Here is a 22,917-nt window from a genome sequence, read left to right on the forward strand (position 1 = left end):
CTTTGTTGAGGCGACAAAAGGAGGACAAGTCGCTATCAAATACGGCGAGTATAAAACCAAACTCCCTCTGAGCTTTCTGATTGGTCAGTTTGACTTTGTTGAGGCGACGAATGACACACAGGGAGGACAAGTCGCCATCAGGTACGGCGAGTATAAAACCAAACAGGAGGTGAGAAAGGTGACTGGGAAAAAATAACGAAGGAGAGACTGAGAAACGGGCTCAACGTCAGGGGTCCCCAACTCCGGTCCTCCAGGACCACCGTGGCTGCAGGGTTTCAATCAAACCCTTTTCTTCATGAGTGACCTGTTTTTGCTGCTAATTAACTTCTTTTGAACTCCTTTTAATTGACGACTCGGACCCCTCAATTGTTTCTTTTTCCTTAATTAGCTGCCAAACAATAACGAGATACAAAATGAGCCAAAACAAATGGTGTCCACCATACAATAACTGAAAATAAAGAAAGGTGAAGGTCACCCAAAATATTTTAGCAGTGCTCTTAGAGAAGAGAAAAATCAACAATTTCGAAAATGTCTGCTACTACATAATAACAGCAGCAAGAAGCCATGGGATTAAAGAACGAGTTTAATTAACAACAAGACCCGGCGCCTCATTAAGCAACTGGTTGGAGTTTGAGGCCCTGACTTAGGTGGTCTTCTGTTGGCTCACTCCCTTCACACGTCATTTCTCTTTAAGGTAAGAAATGAAGCAATTCAGAGGAACGATGAAGAAACCCCGGGGAGCAAATCTTACAAAATCAAGTCAATTAGAAGGAATGGAAAAGGAGTTAATTAGCAGCAAAAACTGGTCACCAATTAAGAAAAGGGTTAAGAATGAAAATCCCTGCTCTACGTGAATGGGAGCGCCAGTGTAGAGACACGTGAACACAGAGAAAAGGCGCTGAAGATAGCAAAACATTTTGAAATGATTCTCTCGCCTGTCTGCAACAGGCACTGTGGCAAGCTGTTAAGTAAAACATTTCCAGAAAATTCTCTTTTGAATGAAATGAGGAGGGGCTTGTGAACTGAAGACCCGCTGTTATCAGGTGACATGTCCGTTCTACATGAAAGCATACAATTAGGAAGAACAAGGGGGCTGTGCCCCCTGCTCGCTTCGCTCGCCTACCCCCAGCGTTGTGTATCCTGAAAAACATTAGTTGAGCTCGTTCGTTTTGGAGCCGTGCCCGCTTTGCCCGCGGCATTTCAGACACATGTTGTAAGCGCCTGCATTCATTGATTGTATCCATGCGGGCGTGTGTTTGTATATCCGTCAGTCGAGCTCGTTCGTTTTGAACCCGTGCGTGCTTTGCTTCCACAGTTTTAGAAGTGCGTTGTAGGCGCCTGCGTTCATTGATCTTATCCAGGTGGGCTCGTGTTTGTATCGTTGAGCTGTATTGTGTTTGAATTTGGTGAAACACGTTCAGCGGTTTGTACAATCCCAAGCAGCACATTATTCCTAACTTCACTCCGCAGTAGCGCCACTCACAATATGGCAGTGTGTGGACCTGTGGGGCTTCCATAGCCTCTTCTGTTTGAATCTGGGCTGCAGCGCAGAATCCTCTTTTTTGTGTGGCCGTGCCGTTAGTCATTAGCTATGGGCATGTTGTTGCTTCATTTCTCATTCATGTCAGTTGAGCTCTTTCGTTTTTGGGCCGTGACTCCTTCGTGCGCGGTGGATACTACTTCGCTTGCGGTTTATGAGACGTGCGCCATACGAGCCTGCGCAGTTTCTGTTTGTAGCTCCTTTGGTTTCATGTAATTTCAGATGTTACTTACTAATGTGAAATTGAGGCCCTTAAGACTTAAAATGAATTGCTGAGATTATATCTGGTGTGAATTCTGACATGGCTTTGGAGATTGCTCCGATCAGAGAATCGTTTCCCACACTCGGAACAGCAATATGGCCTCTCCCCAGTGTGAATCGTCATGTGGCTCTGAAGGTTTCGCCGCTCAGAGAATCGTTTGCCACATTCCAAACAACCATACGGCTTCTCCCCGGTGTGAGTCCTTACGTGTTTCTGAAAGCTGCTCCTGTCAGAGAATCGTTTGTCACATTCAGAGCAGGAGTACGGCTTCTCCCCGGTGTGAATTCTCGTGTGGCCCTGAAGGCTGCCTAATCGTGAGAATCCTTTTCCACATTCAGAACAGGAGTACGGCTTCTCTCCGGTGTGAATCCTAGTGTGTTTGCGAAAGCTGCTGTTGTCAGAGAATCGTTTGCCACAGTCAGAACAACAAAATGGTTTCTCTCCCGTATGAATTCTTGTGTGGATCTGAAGATGGCTCACTCGTGAAAATCGTTTATAACATTCAGAACATGAGTATGGCTTCTGTGTCATCTGACTTCCTGAATCGCCTTCAGATTTCAGCACAGTTTTGGTCCACTCCTGGCAAACATACACATCCACAGAATTACTATTATGCACCTGTTGAGTGTTAATAGCATCCATTTTGGTTTGATTAGTCACAGCCAGGGAAGCAGATTGCAAAGAGGTTGGTATCAAATACTCCGATTCGGATGTTGACTTCTTCAGTTTTTCCTCATTTGGTGCCTGTTGTGGTCTGCCGTAAGCAAATGGCAAGGAGAAGCCACAACTCTCCTGTAAATCTGTAGAAAGACAATCATGTAGAATGAATGTAGACTTGATCGTTCAATTAATCACCATTTACCAAGTAACCAATTTAACTAGAAGCTGGTCGATTACTGCTGTTCTATGGCAGCTTCTACAAGAAGGCACTACAGAGAGCTGACAGCAACACTTAAAACTTCAAAAAGGGACCCGACTACCTACAGAGGAGAACGTATACAACAACTGCTGCTGCTTGTGTGCATTTGTTTTTACTGCCCTCGTCTAGAAGATGCTATCAAAGTTGTCCCACCTAAACTTCCAAACTGAGGAGCAATTTCTTTCCAACAGTCATCATCACACTGAATCAAGTGTGAGGAACACCACACAAAGACTGGCAACCTGGCAGAAGCTGTATTGAGAACCTTACCAAGCCCATGACATAGAAAGACAGGACAGGACATTGAGGTGTCAGCATGGATTCCCTCAGGGCATCTTGGGAATTGGAGTTCGTCAGCTCAGCCTCGTTGGGTCCCATTGGGTGCTGGGAGGACTGCTGAGCTCTCTCTGTTGTGTCGGGCTCCAACTCCACCTGGAAGGACTTCCGAGTGACAGTTTCGGGACACCAGAAGTGCTCCCAGGTTTGATATAAAATGATGAGCCCTGTCTCAGACTGGGAGCCAGAGTCGGGAGGAGGTGGGCGAAGCCTGAGAGAGGAATGGAGGAGGCTGAAATTAGTCAAGGAAACAGGAAGAAAAGCAAGAGTATTGTTGTGGGCTGTAACTGTGGCATGGGAAACGCTTGCTTTTTGGAAGAATTTACCATAATAAATAAATTAAAAAATAAATAGCAAACTTGTGTCCGAGTCTATATGCTGGGAGTTTGGTGAGCTGCAGCACCTCCTGGGGACCACACAGGCAATAAATCCAGTCATTCCTCAATATCTCCTTTCCCGTCACGTGCAGAGAGCTGATTTAAATATCAAGTTACATCTGTGTGTGTATATATAAATATTATGACTACTTATTATAATGTTGTGCAAAATTACTTCCATTATTTCAAGTGCTGTCGCTTTATCACGCTACACACTCGCTTTATCCTTTTTATATCGTTAAATGAACACACGTGTACAGTTAGTTACGTCTTTTTGTGTATGTGTAATTTCGAAAAAGTATCACTTAGGGAGCCACATGTTGAATTTCATCGTCTGTGCGACAAGGATAACAACGATGACATTCTTTTCTATTCCAGAAGCCAAAAGAAAGAGAAACAACAGGCTGGTGACGTTCTACATCGGCATTCAAAACGATTACGACTGAATGCCCGTCAAGAGTTGTGAACTCAAAATCTCACTCAAAAACGAGACCCTGAAAAGTCGAGCAGAGTTGGCTCGAGCATAAGAAGAAATGGCTTCACTGGGGTGCCACACTGCAAACACGGCATGAACGTTGCAGTCGACGCTTCTACACTTAAATTTGAACGTAACACCAGTAGCCCGCGATTTATTGGAAGTTAGGACATAATATGTAAAAATCAATAACAAAACTTTCTGTTTTTGTTACCAATGATGTCAATTAGAAGAGAATCTGCAAGAGTGAAAGGGAAAGTCTATAAAATGGTGGTGAGACCAGCTATGTGGTGTGGTGTGGAGATGGTGGCACTGACGGGAACACAGGAGGCAGAGCTGGAAGTGGTGGAGGTTCGCTCAGAGTAACGAAGGTAGACAGGATTAGGGACAAGGATATTAGAGGGACAATACAGGTGTGACAGTTTGGTGACCAAGTGAGAGGGGCGAGTTTGAGATGGTTTGGGCACATGCGGAGGGGAGATGAGGGGGGGAATGTGGAGAATTGAACCACCAGGTCAGGTCAGGTCAGGTCAGGTTGGGAAGCAAGCACCATCACATGACAAAACAGCTCGGGATCCTGATTGGCAACCCCCTTGGCAGACACAGGGTCCAGTTCCACCCCCCCACGTGTTAATGTGGGCATCCCCTTGGTCGGGTCCAGCCACTTGGGACCTCCACAATGAGTGTCCTGCAGGCCGGATGACTGAAATCACACCACATGGCTGTAGTGTGGTAACTGACACTCCCTCACAAATGCAGGCAAGACGAAAACAGGAAGGCCAGAGAGGAGATGATGGATGTTGTTGAGTGAGGACATAATGTGTGGCACAAAGTGATGATGAAGACAGCGATAGATGGAGGCAGATGATCCGCTGTGGTGGCCCCTAAATGGGAGCAGCCAAAAGAAGAAGAAGTTGCTGTATTCCTAAACAAGACGCTATCTAAGCTTGTAGACGTCTTAGTAGTGGGCAGCATCCTGGCTAATCCAGTATACCAGGTGAAGGTCTCCTTCCAGTATGAACCTTTGTGGAAATCGCTTACTGATGTGTTAAGAAAAAACCCAAAAAACACATTCAAACATAAAACACAAATCCCGCACGTGAAGGGAAACAAGGAATGAAATCATCTGTTAGCATATTTGTGTCTCACGCTTATGGGGACGTCTTTGTGTGTGGACCTCCATGTGAGTGGCGTGTAACATGTGAACTGTTAATCCATCCATCCATCCATTATCCAACCCGCTATATCCTAACTAGAGGGTCACGGGGGTCTGCTGGAGCCAATCCCAGCCAACACAGGGTGCAAGGCAGGAAACAATCCCTGGGCAGGGTGCCAGCCCACCGCAGGGCACACACTAGGGACAATTTAGAATCGCCAATGCAATTAACCTGTGGGAGGAAACTCCACGCAGGGAGGACCCCGGACGTGAACCCGCGGGTCTCCTAACTACGAGGCAGCAGGGTTACCCACTGCACCACCGTGCCGCCCCGAACTGTTAATCCTTTACAAGAAATACCCAGAGTTCCGAGGGTCAATGCACATAGGAAGAGAGGACAGGAAGAAGTCGCACCTCGGGCCATTGTCTGTCTGCCTGCCGGCAACTATGTGGGCAAACAAACTTTTATCGGAGCAGCTGAACCTAAGAAGAGTTTCAAACTCGATGGACCGCAGGGTTGAAAATCAAATTCTCTTCGTAACCTCCAAAGCTTTAAAGGGCTGCACACCGCACGACTTCAGTGACCTTCTCCATTGCTCCCACTAAGGTCCTCCGATTGTGGTCCCCACTAACCTGCACTCCGTGGGTGACAGCTGGGCCTTGACCTCCTGACGTTAAGGAGATCAGCCGACTCCATTCATACTTTTACAAAGCCCATCGGCTCAGGAAGGCGTCGAACTTCACCGGACATTCTGATGCTTCTGTCAGTTGACCTCTCTGTCTGATGTGTGTGTGTGTTACATCTGGAAGAGCCATTTTCCTAGTTCTATAAGATTCATGAAAATTTCTTAGATGACAATGCATAAACTATGGGAGGTTCCTATAACCCCCGTAAATACAATCGTATTGGTATATTCTTGTCATTTCTAACATCCATCCATCCATCCATTTTCCAACCCACTGAATCCAAACACAGGGTCATGGGGGTCTGCTGGAGCCAATCCCAGCCAACACAGGGCACAAGGCAGGAACCAATCCTGGGCAGGGTGCTTGGAGTAAACGTTAGTCTTCAGTTAGTGACAGCCTTGTCATGAGTAAGGTGTGGAAGGCATAAGGTTTTAAACCGTGCCTGGGCACATGCCAACGTGCCAACCAGCCTAAGGGCCTTTTGAGTGTGTGAAGTAAATATGTACGAAAACTGCACTTAATTTATGTGTTGTGCCGTACATTTAAAGTGTATAGAAGAAGAAATTAAGAACCTTGAAGTTTTTCAAGAAAAGTTAAGTTTATAGAAGATACATTTTTCCCTTTTTTTGCCTTTTATTCTACGTGCATAACTATTTTTTCTTTTATTCTTGTGTGGATTATTTGCTTTTAACTTTCACTAAATATTTTTAAAATGAACTTTTGGACTTTGAGATTTCTTTCGGCACGTGTTTGACCACACCTATATCTCAGGCAGCTACAATATCACAAATGATGCGATTTACTAGGCTTTACTTTTAGTATTAAACTTAGTATCTTCCTCTGCTTTACTGTCTTTTACTCTATTTAATGTTTTTCTGTTTTAGTGATCAGTGCATCCAATGTCTCATCTACCCTGCTGTTCTTTCTGAGACTCGGTTGTGGGCATGGAAAAGGCGCTATATAATTCGAGATCCGTCTGGATGACTTACAGTCAGGTCCCGACGTATTTGGACTGTGAAACAATCTTCATCATAACCCTCTATCCGCGGATCCAGTATTAAAATGAGCAGTTATTAAAATGCGACATGACGAGAGTGATCCTCTCACCTAGATTTAAACTTTATAGGGAGGTGGATCGCCCGGATCGCTTGGGGACCATCTCTGCTCAGGAATTGGTGAATTACTGGGTCAATAAAACGTTGGCCTGTGATCGATGTGCTGCCTGGGGGAAAATGAGAACATGTAGTCGTGTAGTACGAGTGCGTTAGATTAGGATATTGTATTTTTGTGTAGGTATTTTTTGTCTTGTTTGTCTTTTTTAGGGCCTTTCCCTTGTTTAAGCCCTGAACTTAACCCCAAGGGGATCAGAGCCTTGAGGCTAAAATAGTAGAGGGGGGTCCCTGATGTTAAGATGGTGGAGGTTGGCAGTTCAGGTGAGGTGATAGGCCAGATTGGTTTAGATAGTTTTTGGTAGTTGGTATTTTCTTTGTGGTAATAGGGTCTTACCCTAACCCTAACCCTGACCTTAACCCCTGGGGGACTAGAGCCCTGAGGCTAAGATAGTGGAGGGGGGGTCCCTGATGTTAAAATAGTGGAGGTTGGCAGTTCAGGTGAGGTGTTAGACTGGATATACGGTGCTAGAATGTGGTTGTGGTATTTTATTTTGTTCCTTAGCATTGCACTTTGATGCAACCCTAGGATGTTAGGCCTTAAGCCTAAATTAATGGCGGAAGGCAGTCCGAAGGGGAAAAGATTGAGTGCGGGGATATAGTAGGTTATTATAGGTTATTATATATAGTATAGTATTAATATAGTAGGTTATTATTATAGTAGGTTAGTGTTAAGGACAGTTTGGAGAATTATTTATGGGCAAATTAAGAAATAAAAGTGAGAGCCGTGTGAGGAGTGAAATTTAAATACCTGGTGATCGGTAAAACTGTTCATTATGTTCTCTTGATATTTATAAGGAGCTGTGTATTTTGGAATTTCAATTTAATAGTAGAAGTTTATTATTGGTGTAAACCCTGTATTGGGAAACTAATATTAAAAACATTAGGGAAAACACTTCATAAATTGGTATTAATCCAAATTTAGATAGCTGTAGATATAGATTCATAGGAACAAATTTATGGATAGGAATTATGATCATTAGTGGAAAAATGGATAGAATGATTAATCCAGAAAAAAATAAAATATATTTAGAACTGTAACTGTGTACCCATGCATTGATTTTCACCGCAAGGTGATCCTCCCCTACCCTAACCCTAACCCTAATTTCAGCACACACACCACAATGGATTTGAAACCAAGCAATTGAAGAGCAGACTTTAATAAAACGGGTTTAACACAATAAGCTGACATTTTTATACAAGCCCCCCCCCCCCCAACCCCCCTTTCGTATTCAGGGATTCAAAAGTATTTGGTCAAACAAAGCTAATCCCAAATATGACAATCATCCTTTACCTTAATCATCATGCCCACCGCCGTCCACCCCAGTGATGCTTTGCCAGGACTGCGGTCTCGAGGTGCCACTTGTTCGTTGGACTTTCAGTGTCGTCTGCATGTCCAGTTCGGCCATTGAAGAATATGCCACTTGTCTGACGTGAGAAGCCCTTGTGGTTTGCTGTCCCAGTGTGTTTTGGCTCGTCGTCCGTCTGTACTGTGAAGTGTCATCCTGTCAGTTTTGCAGCGTTGGTCTGACTCTGAGCAGACCGTATGGCACCCTGTACAGTTCTACCAGCGGTCACATCTTCAATAAACACCAGCGACCGACTTCCACTGGCAGCCATGCCTGATCAGGCCATAACACCACCATGTTTCACAGATGACGTGGTGTTCATCGGATCATGAGCCACTTCTTCTCTTCTATCCATCATTCTGGTACATCTTAGTTTCATTTGTCTAAAGAACACTGTCCCAGAACTGGGCTGGTTATTAAAAAATGTTTACTGCCAAACTCTAATCTGTCTTTGCTATGCTTGAGGTCTACCAGTGGTTGGCACCTTGTGGTAAACCCTCTGTCTTTACTGTCAAGAAATCTTCTCTCGATTGCAGACCTTGACAATGATAGGCCAACTTCCTGGAGAGTGGTGTTGGTTTGTCTAATTGTCGTGAAGGGGGTCTTCTTCTTCTTCACCAAAGCCAGAATTCTGTGCTCATCCAGCACGGTGGTCTTCTGTGGTTTTCCCAGACTTTCTGGAGTTGCTCAGCTCACCTGTGTGTTCCTTCTCTTTACGAGTCTACCAAACGTTTGAGTTGACCACTCCTGTTGTTTCTGCTGTCTCTCCTGATGGGTTTGTTTGGTTTTCTTTTCCTAATGATGGACTCTTCCTACTTGCCTGGACCTCATATTGAGAGTTCACAGCCACAGCTTACAAATGTGAATTCCACCTTTGAATCGACTCCTTCTTAATGGTTAATGAAATAATGAGGGACCTGCACATACCTGGCTAAGGAACTGCTGCTCAGTCAAACGTCCAAATACTTTTGAGCCCCTCAGAATAGGGGGGCCATGTATAAAAATGTCTGTCATTCCTAAACGGATCAAACGATATTTCTGTTTAGCCCTTTGAATTAAAGCTGAACGCCTACACCTCAATCGTGTAAAGGTTTCTTCATTTCAAATCCATTGTGGTGGCGTACAGAGACAACAATTATGAAAATTGTGCCACTGTCTGAATACTTAAGGGAGTGACTGTATATTATATTACCTAGTATGACATGCGTCACCTGTTAGAAAAGTCTACACATGCACTTTATAGCTGGAAGTGACATTTCTGTCGTGATACGCGTTTCGACCATAGCACCTGCTCCTAGGAGGAGTTCTTTTACAAAGTCGAGTTCTCCTGCTCTCCTCTAGCCATTTACCAGACAGAAAGAAAATGAAGGGTCAATATTGTAGTCTGAAAAACGTGAAGAGGTGACAACCCGTGTGGCACATTCTACCCCAGCGGCCCACTGTTCATGGCAGAGACACCGCCATAGCAGTGGAGACGACCAAAACACTTTCAATTACTCCTGACGTGGTCACCTATCACACAACCTGAAGGCGTGTCTCGTGGTAACTCCGCCCACAAGTCGAGGGTCACGGTTTCCTGGCCCCGCCCCTTCCCTTCAGGCTTCTTCTCAAGTGTCTCGTGTTTGACTGCAGTCTGAAAAGATCTCTTTATAACTGTGTTTTTGTTTTCTCTCTAATTATTTGCAGTGAGGTGCTCCAACACTTCATCTTGTCTGGTCTCCGATCTTACACACTGCTAACTGTCTTGGAATGAATGGAACTTTCATAATGGATGTCACAGTGCAAATGCTGGTGTCTAGAAGCCTGAAATCCAGCCATTTCTAAAGCCCGCTAAATCCTGAGCAGAGGCATGGGGCACTGGGAACACGGCAGAAACAATCCGTGGACCTGGCGTCAGGGTGAACCTGAACTGGTCCTCCGCAAACACTGGAAGTGACATATTGCCATTGTCGATGACAGAGTACTAGGTGAATAAAAGCTGGGGAGACGGTAATGCGCACAATGGCTTGTTCAGTTCCAGGGTTCACGTTATGCTTACTTATTCAGAGATTTCTAACATGTCGGCCCGTTTAATGATAACACCTTAGGCACTACTACATACCTCCTTAGTAGTCCCTGTTACTGCTGGGAGGTTATCCACTTGCTCACTTGTGAATACCTCAGAAAAATGTAAGTTTAGGGCATCCGCTATTTCACTGTCTGTATCTTTTAATTCCCCTTTATTATTCCTGAAGTACTTCACTTCCTCCTTGTCTTTTCTTTTACTACTAAAATACCGAAAGAATCTCTTAGGGTCGTCTTTCACCTTATCTGCTATATTCCTCTCCAACTGTCTTTTAGACTCCCTGATATCCTTCTTGATGGTTGCCCTCATGTTCTCATACGCTCTACGATTCACTTTGCAGTCATTAGTCTTATAATCTTTGTAAAGCAGTTTTTTTCCTTTGCAACTTCTTTTTTTAAATCTTTTATTAATCCACTGTGGAGTTTCTTTAAATTTCCTATTAATTCCAAATTTAGGTCTGTATCTGTCAAACATTTTTAAACCTGTTCCACTGCTCCTCGACTGTCTCCACACTTAAAAGCTTATCCCAGTGTATCCTACTTAGACTTTGTCACATCTGCTCAAAATCTGCCCTACCAAAATTCAACTTAATAATTTTAGTCTTTGTATCTGCACTCTTACACAATACTGAGAATTGTATTACATTATGGTCACGTGACCCTAGTGGTCCAATCACCTCTACACCCTCAATTCTATCCTGATTATTACAAAATACTAAATCCAGACAGGCTTCACCCCGTGTTGTCTCTTTAACATGCTGTGTTAACAAATAGTCACTGATTACTTCTAAAAACTCCTGCTCATGTACTCCGCCATCTGTAAGGTTATCCCAGTTAATATTTGGATAATTAAAGTCTCCCATGACTATAATATCTCCCTGCAAAACTTGCCTTTTTGATATTACTAAAAAGATGTGTGTTGAAATTACTGTCTGAATTGAGTGGTCAATGACACACTCCTACAATAAGACCTCTCTCCCTAATGCTTTCCAGGTGAAGCCAGATGTCCTCACTAAGATGGGGCTCATCATCCAACTAAAGAAGACTTCCATTTAAATCCTGCTTGGCATAAACAGCAACCTCACCTCCTTCCTAATAAATGTGTATCCCTCTATGTTACACTCATCCCCATCTGTGTTATTTAGCCGGGTTATCATTATTGCTATAATGTCATAATTATGCTCTGCTACATACAACTCCAACTCACTTACATTATTTTTGATACTTCTAGCATTAAGACAAGCTATTGTTAATGTGTTACTCCTTCTACATTTAAATGTTTGCTTAGAATTTACATTACTGTGCATTTTTATTTCTACACCATCATGTGTTCCTCCATGTATAGATCTAAACCAGGCCTGTCCTAAACTCCCTGCCCCCCCAATCCTTGACTAGCCCACACATACGCCTCCCCAATACATTGGTGCCCCTCCAGTTCAGATGTAACCCGTCACGGCGGAACAGGTCCCATCTGTTCCAAAAGGAGCCCCATAAACTTATACCCTTCTACCCTGCACCAAGATTTGAGCCACACATTAAGCCTTCTGGTCTCCTCAGTCTTACCTGGACTGGTGCGTGGCACAGGCAGAACTTCAGAGAAGACAACCTTGTCACTTCTGCTCCTCAGCTTGGCACCTAACTCTTTGAATTTGGATCTCAGAACTGACAGACTACCCTTATGGGTGTCATTTGTTCCAACATGGACCATGACAACTGCATCCACCCCCACTCTGGCCAAGAGTCTATCCACCCTTCCAGGGAGGTCCCCCACCTGTGCGCCCAGAAGGCAACACACTGTGTGAGACTCTCTCTCTCTCTCTGTGACACACCTGCGCTTCAATCCCCCTAATGATTGAGTCCTCAACTATCACTACCTCTCTCTTTTTGGGAACTGGTTTTGAGGTGGCCTGTTGGGGTTCCTCATCCCTGCCTACCACCTCAGAATGATCAGAGACACCGTCCAGCTCTGCGAGGACATGATAACGGTTTGACATTTCTAATTCTGGGGTTGATGCCTCCGGACACTGTACACCCTTTACCGTATGTCTTGTGACCGTGACCCACCTATTTCTACCTCCCGCACCACCTTGGGGGTGCACACTCTCTCTCTGAAGGACACTTTGGCCAAGTCTGCCAATTCTCTACTACAATGCAGGCCAGCCATCTCCAGGGTTGGGCCCTTCCAGATGAATACCACTGGACTCAAAACTTACATATAAGTTTACTTACCCTCAGGTTCCCTATGCTGATTTGTGGGGGATGGTTGACCTCCCGACGTTCTTCTAGATGTTTCCTGAGCGGCCTTTGTGTCCGATTTTAATGACTCAGATTTCACACTGACAGAATGCTCTGGGGAGGAGACCCATCCATCTTGAGAGCGGGACTGACAGACAGACTCATCCTTGACACTGTCTAGGACTGTGTGTTTCTGCGTGTCAATGACGAGAGGCTTCTCCTCGGTCTCCTCTTTAATGATCACTGACCTCAGTTCACCATCTTCCTCTTTAATGCACAGAGCCTTCTGTTCAGGGTGGACCCACTCCCATGCACAGTCCTCCTCCTTCACATTTACAGCCTTTGTCTCCATGGAGTTCACGTCTCATCTGTCACATCCAACTAAGTGACACCAGAGATGGCAGCTTCTTTCTCCTCTCTGTGGAAAGATTGAGATTGAGAATTCCACCAAAACATCTGAACACATTTAAATTTCCCATAATACACAGCTCCACACGTCAAGTGACAAACACTAAATCGGTAGACACGGCACTCACCCCGGCGTTCTCGATGACCGTTTGTCGAGGCTGCCTTAATATTAAAAGTGCATGGTCACAGCCCATTTGTGTTCGTGGCACCGACTGAACCTCGACTGTCACACACATCTTATTCAAACCAGACGTCGTCCACTAAACCTCGACTTCATAAGCGCGTGTCGTGGGAGAGCCCCGGCGTCTCCTCCGCTCATTGTTAACTGTCACGGTAGCAAGGATCACAGGGAGAAAGTTGAATCGACAGAAAAATGACAAAAAGACTTCAGCTTTTACGCAGTGTTTTTCCCGTTAACGCGAACGAAAATGAAAAGGGTTAACAAAAAAAAATAAAATAAAATAACGATGTCGTCAATTAAAACTAAAATAAAAATAAAATAAAAACTTGAAACTAAATGAAAATGGACAAATAAAAACGAAAACACAACTAGTGTTCCGCCCACTTGATCTTCCAAATAATGAATACGCGGGCGTGCAGTCCGCGGTACGTTTAAAACCGCGTGTCAGTGACTTGTGGGCGTGTGCAAGCGGCCCTCGCAGATGGTGTCCGAATCTCTCCGTCAACTGGCGCATCCTGCGAATTTCATTGGTCACCTTTGGCTGCCCGTCAGCCCTCTGTTCGAGTACTTTGAGCGAATACGGACGCACCACCAAATCCGTGGATTTCATTGGCCGCAACTGACCGTCAGTCACAGATGGCCCGACGTCAGCGAATCGCAGGCAGCTTTCATTACACTTGGAGGAAAAGGCACTTAAAATGGGCTCCTCTGGAAGACACAGCTGGGCAGTGGAGGATTTGTCGAGCCCGAGTAGCCACTTCAGTTAGTACTTACACTAAAATATATTATATTGTGACGGGTGGTCTCGGCCATTACCTAGTCGTGACACCTGCTGGATGGAAGGACCTGGTGAGAGGGAAACCCCCTGATGGACTACCTCATCCGGGACACTAGAGGGCAGCCCTACTGCACCACAGATTCCTGCAGGGCATGCTGGGACTTGGAGTTCAGTGCAGGGGGAGCTGCAGAGCCCTACTTTGGGGTTTCAGGTAACGCTGATGATCCACCTGGAGCACACCCAGGAGCCACCGCACTCCATGTTGGGAGTCGGGAGGAAGAAGGACAAAGCTTATGAGGGAGGAGTGGAGGCGGAAGGACTGTGCTAATGCGGTTGTGGTCATTGTGCTTTTGTGGGGAGTGAAGGAAGAGCCTCCACACCCTTAAAATAAAGGGGTGTGCAGTGTATCCTGCCTGTCTGTGGTGGGGTTAGGGTGACTGTACGCGCCCCGGTGGTCCACAATACCGATGGAAGTGAAGGTCTGTGACTCGGTTTGTAGATCTGTAGTTAGAAATCCACAAAGGGAGAAAATGAGTCACGTATCGTCAAATTTATTCCTAAGCTTTCAACAACCTATCAGGTGTCATCGTCAAGTTGGGGAGCATGCACTGGTACAACGTGTTGCCGCACCCACTATACATCGAAACAGCTCGGGATCCTGGTTGGCAACCCCCCAGGCAGACACGCGGTCCAGTCCCACCCTCTGGAAATGACCCTCTATCTGCTGCAGCCAGGCAGGTCCAGCCTGGTCCAGCCACTCGGGTCCCCAACAATGAGGATCTTACGAGCCGGATCACCCTCAGGGAAACGTGCCACATGGCCGTAGTGCCGTAACTGACGCTCCCTCACAATGCAGGTCATGTGCCTCATTCGGGACTCCATGAGCAACACAAAGTTAAATCAGTGGGACCCAAGGATTTTCCAGACAGACACACATGAAGGAGTCCAGTCTTCATCTCAAGTCACTGGATAGTGTCCATGTCTCACAAACAGGAAACACCAGGACTCTAAAGATTTGGACCTTGGTCCTTTTGCATAGATATCGGGAGCGCCACACACCCCTTTTTCCAGTGACCTCATGACCCCCCATGTTCTACCAATCCATCTACTGACTTCACAGGAACAGTCACATGAGTATCACTGCCGAGGTAAGTAAACCTCTCAATGATGAGGTCGACACTCTCTCCGCAGACAGACAGACTGCTGATGGCCGTGCCCAAGAGGTCATTAAAGGCCTGGCTCTTTGGTTTTTATCAGGACCCTCACAAGCCCAGACACTCAGACCCCTCACTCAGTCTCTTGAGCGCCCCGATCAGAGCCTCCATTGACTCCATGAAGATCACAGCATCGTCAGCAGAGTCGAAATCCATGAATCTTTCTTCACCAACAGATGCCCCACAGCCGCTGGATCCCACAACCTTGCCCAACACCCAGTCCATACAAGCATTGAACAGAGTAGGAGCAGAACACACCACCCTGACGGACCCCCAGAATCAACTGGGAAAAACGCAGAGGTCCTAATGAGTTTCTAATAAGTTTGCATGCAGTTTGTGTGAGGAACTTTCAGATTTGGGTACGACTGCCTATCCTAATGTGATGTGGGAGACCCTCCGTGACAAGACCCTGAAGGTTGCTGAGGGTTGTGTTGGTGTCACTGGTGTTCCCAGAAGGAGGTGTTTCATCTCGCAGGGCACCCTGGATATCATCGAAAGGAGTCGCAACGCACGGCTCAATGGCAACTCTGGTCTGTACTGAATTGAGAAGTCCAGCCGTGAGGGCAGATAAAGAGGTGTTTGTTAGAGGAATCTGTGAGCAGGTGACACACCATCTGTGGTCTAGCGACCCACGTCCTGCTTACGGAGGACTCGAAGCATTATGCACATCTGAATCTGTTCTTCAGAGTGTCGCAGTCAGGGCAGCTGATGGAATGGACCTAACGGATGACACTGCAGTTGTAACTCGCTGGGCTGGCTACTTTGAGCAGCTGTTCAAAGCTGATCCTCCGGTGAGGACGTTGGATATCTCTGGGTCCACGGTTCTTGAGGCTGATCCTCCAATCAGCTCAGATTGCACAGGTGGTGAACCAGCTGAGGTGGGGGGGAAGGCTTCAGGGATTTGTGGGATCCGGGGTGAACTTCTCCAGGCTGGTGGTCAGGCTGTCCTCCTGGCATTGCAAGCAATCTTTGCTTCCATCTAGGAGACTGGCATCATCTCAACTGACTGGAAAACGGGACTTGTCGTAACTATCTGGAATGGGAAGGGAGATCATCTGGGGGATAATACTGCTCTCGGTGCCAGGTGAGGTCCTTGCTAGGGTCGTCCTCAATAGGATCTGTGATCACTTGCTCACCTACCAGCGAATGGAACAGTCTGGTGTTACGCCTAAGAAGTCTACCATCGACCACATCCTGGCACTGAGGGTTCCTCATGGAGTGCAAGCACGAATATCAGCAGAGTTTCTTTGCAGCCTTTGTTGATTTTTGTAAAGCGTTCGACTCAGTTGATGGAGCTGGCCTGTGGGACATCCTGAGGGTCCCCTCGAGGTTGCTGCATATCACAGCCGGCCTGTACACTGGGACTGTGAGTGCTGTGCAGAGTGGAGGCAGTGGCATCATCGTAGGAAAATGATTAGACAGGATGGGAATACTAAGTGGGGGGCACTCTCTGAAACACAGCATAGAAACCAAAAAGATACCGGCAGGCGAGACACAGCAAATATGGTGTGCCGCAGCAAGCCAGCAACACACAAGACATCTGACTGGCCGTACTTCTAAAAACGAACAGAAGATCACAGCGGAATGTCAAGAGCAGCCGAAAAAGGAGGTGCGACAGCCGTAGTGGACCATCATCTCAACCTCCGACACGACAACACAAAAAGCACCCTGAATAAAATCAACAGCACCCCGGGTAAGCTCTGAAATAACAACCATTTAAGATTACAGCAACATCATGCAAATGATGAAGCTCAAAGTGGTCTACAGGATGAAGAAAGACAAAATAAATAAGAAGTAAGGGGAGATGGCCAGGGAGGATAAAGAAAAAACAAATAAAATCTGCAGGGGGTCTGAGGCCACGAGACCACCTGACCAGCCCCGTCTAGTCATTCTACCTCACATCAGTGACCTCAATCAGTCCTCCTGGTATTCAGGGTTCACATGGAAGAACTTGATGATGGCGGTCATGTGGACTTCTGGTCTTTAATCCATCAATGGAGGGACATCACGGCGCTGTGGTCAGGTGGTGGGGGTGCAGATTGTCACCACAGAAAACCGGAAAAGGAACAGCAGAGAAAGTAGGGGTAGGGATTATATCCATCCATCCATCCACCATCCAACCTGCTATGTCCTAACTACAGGGTCACGGGGGTCTGCTGGAGCCAACACAGGGCACAAGGCAGGAAACAAACCCCGGGCAGGGTGCCAGCCCACCGCAGAGGGATTATAAGATTAATATAAAATGAAATCGAATGGTGCGACCCGCCACAAGTCCCCTTTAAAATCCCAACAGACGGCAGCTGCAGACGAGACGCACTGAAGCCTCGAGCTCATTCAGCGACCCGAGACACTCCGAGGCCCGTGAGATGACGCGCCCCTGCCGTCGGCGTTCTCTTTAGACCCCCCGATATTAGCGAGCCTCAGGCCTAAACGTTAACTTAAAACATGGCGTTAAGGCGTTGCACAGGTCGTACAATTCAAAAACGACAGACTTTGTGTTTTGAAAATGAAGACCGACAACGTCTGCTTTAAAGGGCGGTGAAGATATGAGCTCTTATTACCTGCAATAAGAAATGGCCTAACTTTATTAGATTAGAGAAAATGTTAGTAATGCCATGGGAGGAATTCAAAAATACAGAAAGGAAAAAATAGATAAAGGTCCGTTTTGTGGGGAGAATAGCAGCGTCACGGTGGCACAGAGGGTAGCGCTGCTGCCTCAAAGTTAGGAGACCCCATGTCTGTGTGGGTTTCCTCCCACAGTCCACAGACATGCAGGTTTAGGGGCATTGGCGATTCTAAATTGTCCCGAGAGTGTGCGCCCTGCCCACGGTTTGTTTGCTGCCTTGTGTCCTGGATTGGCTCCAGCAGACCCCCCGTGACCCTGTAGTTACGATAGAGCAGGCTGGGTAATGGAGGGATGGAACAGCATCATATGGTAATGATGCCTGCAAGTTTATGGAAGGACAGCTTTGGTCTAAACGATAAGAGTGAGGACAGCACTTCATCAGCTTGTGCTGCAACTGGAAGAAAACAGAAACGGAACAAATACAAAAGTATTCCCAGCACATCACTGTGTCCACATTTTGTTATGTTACAGCCTTATTCCAAAATGGATTCAATTCTTTTTTTTCCTCAGAATTCTACACACAACACCCTATAATGACAACGTGAAAAAAGTTTACTTGAGGTTTTTGCAAATTTATTAAAAATAAAAACACTGAGAAATCCCATGTCCATAAGTATTCACAGCCTTTGCTCAATACTTTGTCAATGCCCCTTTGGCAGCAATTCCAGCCTCAAGTCTTGTTGAATATGATGCCACAAGCTTGGCACACCTATCCTTGGCCAGTTTGGCCCATTCCTCTTTGCAGCACCTCTCAAGCTCCATCAGGTTGGATGGGAAGCGTCGGTGCACAGCCATTTTAAGATCTCTCCAGAGATGTTCAATCAGATTCAAGTCTGGGCCACTCAAGGACATCCACAGAGTTGTCCTGAAGCCACTCCTTTGATATCTTGGCTGTGTACTTAGGGTTGTTGTCCTGCTGAAAGATGAACCGTCGCCCCAGTCTGAGGTCAAGAGCGTTCTGGAGCAGGTTTTCATCCAGGATGTCTCTGTACATTGCTGCAGTCATCTTTCCCTTTATCCTGACTTGTCTCCCAGTTCCCCAGAGCATGATGCTGCCACCACCATGCTTCACTGTAGGGATGGTATTGGCCTGGTGATGAGCGGTGCCTGGTTTCCTCCAAACGTGACGCCTGGCATTCAAACCAATTCAAACCTCAAGTAAACTTTTTTCACGTTGTCATTATGGGGTGTTGTGTGTAGAATTCTGAAGAAAAAAATGAATTGAATCCATTTTGGAATAAGGCTGTAAGATAACAAAATGTGGAAACAGTGATGAAGCGCTGGGAATACTTTCTGGATGCACTGTACGTCAAATAATAAATAAGAAGAACATGAGGTCACTGGAGTTGCTACACCCAGTTGTCTAGCAGTAAAGCATTCCTGCTTCTAGATAGATAGATAGACAGACAGACAGACAGATAGATGTGAAAGGCACTATATAATAGATAGATAGATATGAAAGGCACTATATAATAGACAGATAGATATAGATAGATAGATAGACAGACAGATAGATAGATGTGAAAGGCACTATATAATAGATAGATAGATAGATAGATAGATAGATAGATAGATAGATAGATAGATAGATAGATAGATGTGAAAGGCACTATATAATAGATAGATAGATAGATAGATGTGAAAGGCACTATATAATAGATAGATAGATAGATAGATGTGAAAGGCACTATATAATAGATAGATAGATAGATAGATGTGAAAGGCACTATATAATAGATAGATAGATAGATAGATGTGAAAGGCACTATATAATAGATAGATAGATAGATAGATAGATAGATAGATAGATAGATAGATAGATAGATAGATAGATGTGAAAGGCACTATATAATAGATAGATAGATAGATAGATAGATAGATAGAGATAGATAGATAGATAGATAGATGTGAAAGGCACTATATAATAGATAGATAGATATGAAAGGCACTATATAATAGACAGATAGATAGATATAGATAGATAGATAGACAGACAGATAGACAGATGTGAAAGGCACTATATAATAGATAGATAGATATGAAAGGCACTATATAATAGACAGATAGATAGATAGATAGATATAGATAGATAGACAGACAGATAGATAGATGTGAAAGGCACTATATAATAGATAGATAGATATGAAAGGCACTATATAATAGATAGATAGATAGATAGATAGATAGATAGATAGAGATAGATAGATAGATAAATAGATAGATAGATAGATACTTTATTAAATTCACATACTCCAGCAGCAGCATACTGGTAATAACAATATTAAATTAAAGATTGATAATAATACAGGAAAAAACAGACAATAACTTTGTATAATGTTAACATTTAGCCCGAAGGTGGAACTGAAGACTCACATAGATTGGGGGAGGAACGATGATGTTGTCGCTTCTCCAAGTGACTTGGCTTTTGTTGGCCGTGTAAGAAAGGCGCTATATTGCGACCCGAACCCGACACAGATTGGACACGGGAGGCACGTGTTAAAACAAACCATCTTTTATTTTTCTTCAGCTGGAGGACGCACAGCCACAACACAGTCCCATGCACTAAGCACTGCGTCACCACCACTCCTCCACAAGCTTTGTCCTCCTTCCACCCAACTCTGACCATTCAGTGGTGGTTGCTAGCTCCTTTTATGCCCCCCCCCCCCGAAGTGCTCCAGGTCACCCGTTTCCAATTGCACTCCCAGGTGGGGCTGAAGAGTAGTCCAGGTGGGCTTAGGGACCCCTACCATGCCACGCCCCCCCGGCGTCCATCCAACAGGGCTGTGGAGAACTCCATCTCCCATGAAGCCCTGCGAGAGACTGAGCCACCGCTCCAACCCGGGGGGAGGGGGGGTGGCCATCCAGCATCCAGGGGGAGGTACTGCACCGACTAGGGCTGCTCCCCCTGAATACACATCGAAGGGGCATCCCGGCTGGGCCTGGGACCCGGCCGTCTGTCACAACCGTCATTGCAAAACACAGCTGAACAGGAAGGTGTCTCCTTCTGACTTGAAATGGGTAATCAGTAGGACTAATGATACGTCTTATTCCCTTTATTGGACGTTGATGATTTCATTTGTTTACGCCGTTCACTCTTTTTGTGTTTTTCATCAGTTGTATGTTTCCCCCTTTAAAGTCCGCAGATGTGAATGTGCGCGTAAAGCAGTGTAAGAAACGAATGTCCATGAGTGCTGGTACCTGTGAGAGAGCTGATTTTCACTATGTGACTTGGCGCTGCTGCCTCGCAGTAAGGAGACCTGGGTAAGGAACATACGTGGAGTTTGAATGTTCTCCCCATGTCCTCCAGGTGCTCCCACAGGTACATTGGCAATCCTAAGTTGCCCCTAGTGTGTGTGTGTGTGCCCTGCCCGGGATTTGTTCTTGCCTTGCACCCTTCTGTTGGCTGGGATTGACTTCAACAGACCCCTGTGACCCTGTGTTAGGATATAGCGGGTTGGAAAATGATTGACTGATTGACTTGTGGTGGATGGCAGGCAGGACCGGGAGGCCCAGGTGGCAAATAGACATGGGAAGAGGCACATAAGGACTTGGGCATTATGAAGAATGGATATGCTGGCATGGAGGAATATTACCTGGCTGGGTGGCCAGCCTGAAGGAAGGTGGCAGCAATGGACACCCACAAGGCATGCTGGGAGTTGTAGTGCTGTAGAGGAGGTCCCTGATTTCCACCAGGTGGTGCTACTAGGTCTTGTGCTCTGTGGTTTATGGGACTTCTGATTGACCTTCACTGGGCTATGTCCAGAAGGCACCGGAAGTACCCCAGGGTCCCAGATAAAAGGAATCACCTTGTGTACTCTTCTGTGTGTTGTGTTGTATTGACCCCCTTCTTTTTGACACCCACTGCACGCCCAGCCTACCTGGAAAAGGGGGTCTCTCTTTGAACTGCCTTTCCCAAGGTTTCTTCCATTTCTTCCCTACAAGGCTGGGGGGCTGTTAAAAGGCAGGGCCCGTTAAAGCCCACTGCAGCACTTCTGGTGTGACTTTGGGCTCTACAAAAATAAATTGTAATTGTAATTGTATAACCGCCTTGCCCCATCCTGGCAAAGGAAGGAGGACAACGCTCACCTGTAGGTGTGGAGGAGTGGAAAGAGAGAAATGAAAGAGGAATTGTGCGTATCGGAGAGCCATTGTGAAGGTGTTGGTGATAATCTGGTATTTTTGGGGCGGTGTCTGAAGTTTGGGACTATATACAGAATATCGATTATATTGCCCGACGTCTGTGCTTGTTAAATGTTAAGACGGCATTTTAATTTAAAGCCTCCTGATGTGTGACCCGGTCCTGCTGCTACTTTTGTACAAGGACAGGAACTGAGAAGAGAACCAATATAATCGAGAGGAGCCGAATCCTGACTCCTAGGGTCTGTTTATCAGGAACTGACAAGGACAGGAGAAAAGAAGCTAACTAACCACGAACTTCTGTAATCGACAAGTGAGATGTTACCACCATCTGTAAGTCAGTCGTATCTTTCCATGAACTGAGTGTACGCGTCAGTAAAGGTTTTCTTCTCATCCTGGACCGGCTTCGTGATTTAATTTTGACAATCGATGTATGAATGCGAGGAGTGAGGAGTGTCAAACTAGCTCGGAGCATCGTGACACGATTTTTGAGGCTTCCCCCATTAGAAATGCAAGCACCGCAAGCTAAGACTGATGCTGGGGTAGTGTGGTGGGTTCAGACCCCCTTGTAGTTTTCAGCACTGCCACTGGGCTGGAGATCGATGGAGTAAAACTGATAACCGAGATAAGAAGCAGAACACATCTCAAGAGTGCGGTAGTCAACAGCAAAAAAAAATAAAGAAACAAACAGCACTTACTCGCTGAACGTTCTCTCTCCATTTCACAACCTGATTGTGTCCAGGACACGGCCCGTCTTCAGACGTCGGTGGGACTTCTGCAGTCACACTGCCTCATCACGGATCACAGCTGAAATCGGAGCAACTGAAAGGCAAACCCAGCAACAAAGGATTACAAAGTTAGGATCTTTAGTTGAAATAAACTGTGGTGCAGAATGACAGCGGCAAGTGACTGCTGACCAGCAATGGCCGTCCGAAACACCCGAAGCCCGCCGACTTACAACACGCGAGGCCTGTGCTCTTGTGACTGGACGAATAAACTCTTCA

The 22,917-nt window shown here is 45.8% G+C and overlaps 1 protein-coding gene across 1 annotated transcript; it reads right to left on the reverse strand.

The window, feature by feature from the left end:
• Positions 1–1,714: 1,714 nt before the first annotated feature.
• Positions 1,715–22,640, reverse strand: LOC114669348 (zinc finger protein 184-like). Its single transcript, XM_028825566.2, has 3 exons — positions 22,612–22,640; positions 12,564–12,987; positions 1,715–2,602 (listed from the first exon to the last, which is right to left on the reverse strand). Exons 2-3 carry the CDS (start codon positions 12,919–12,921, stop codon positions 1,800–1,802), a joined length of 1,161 nt encoding a protein of 386 aa, XP_028681399.1. The 5' UTR covers positions 12,922–12,987; positions 22,612–22,640; the 3' UTR covers positions 1,715–1,799.
• Positions 22,641–22,917: the final 277 nt, after the last annotated feature.

Source organism: Erpetoichthys calabaricus (genome assembly GCF_900747795.2).
Source record: "Erpetoichthys calabaricus chromosome 1 unlocalized genomic scaffold, fErpCal1.3 SUPER_1_unloc_22, whole genome shotgun sequence".
Lineage (NCBI taxonomy): Eukaryota > Metazoa > Chordata > Cladistia > Polypteriformes > Polypteridae > Erpetoichthys > Erpetoichthys calabaricus.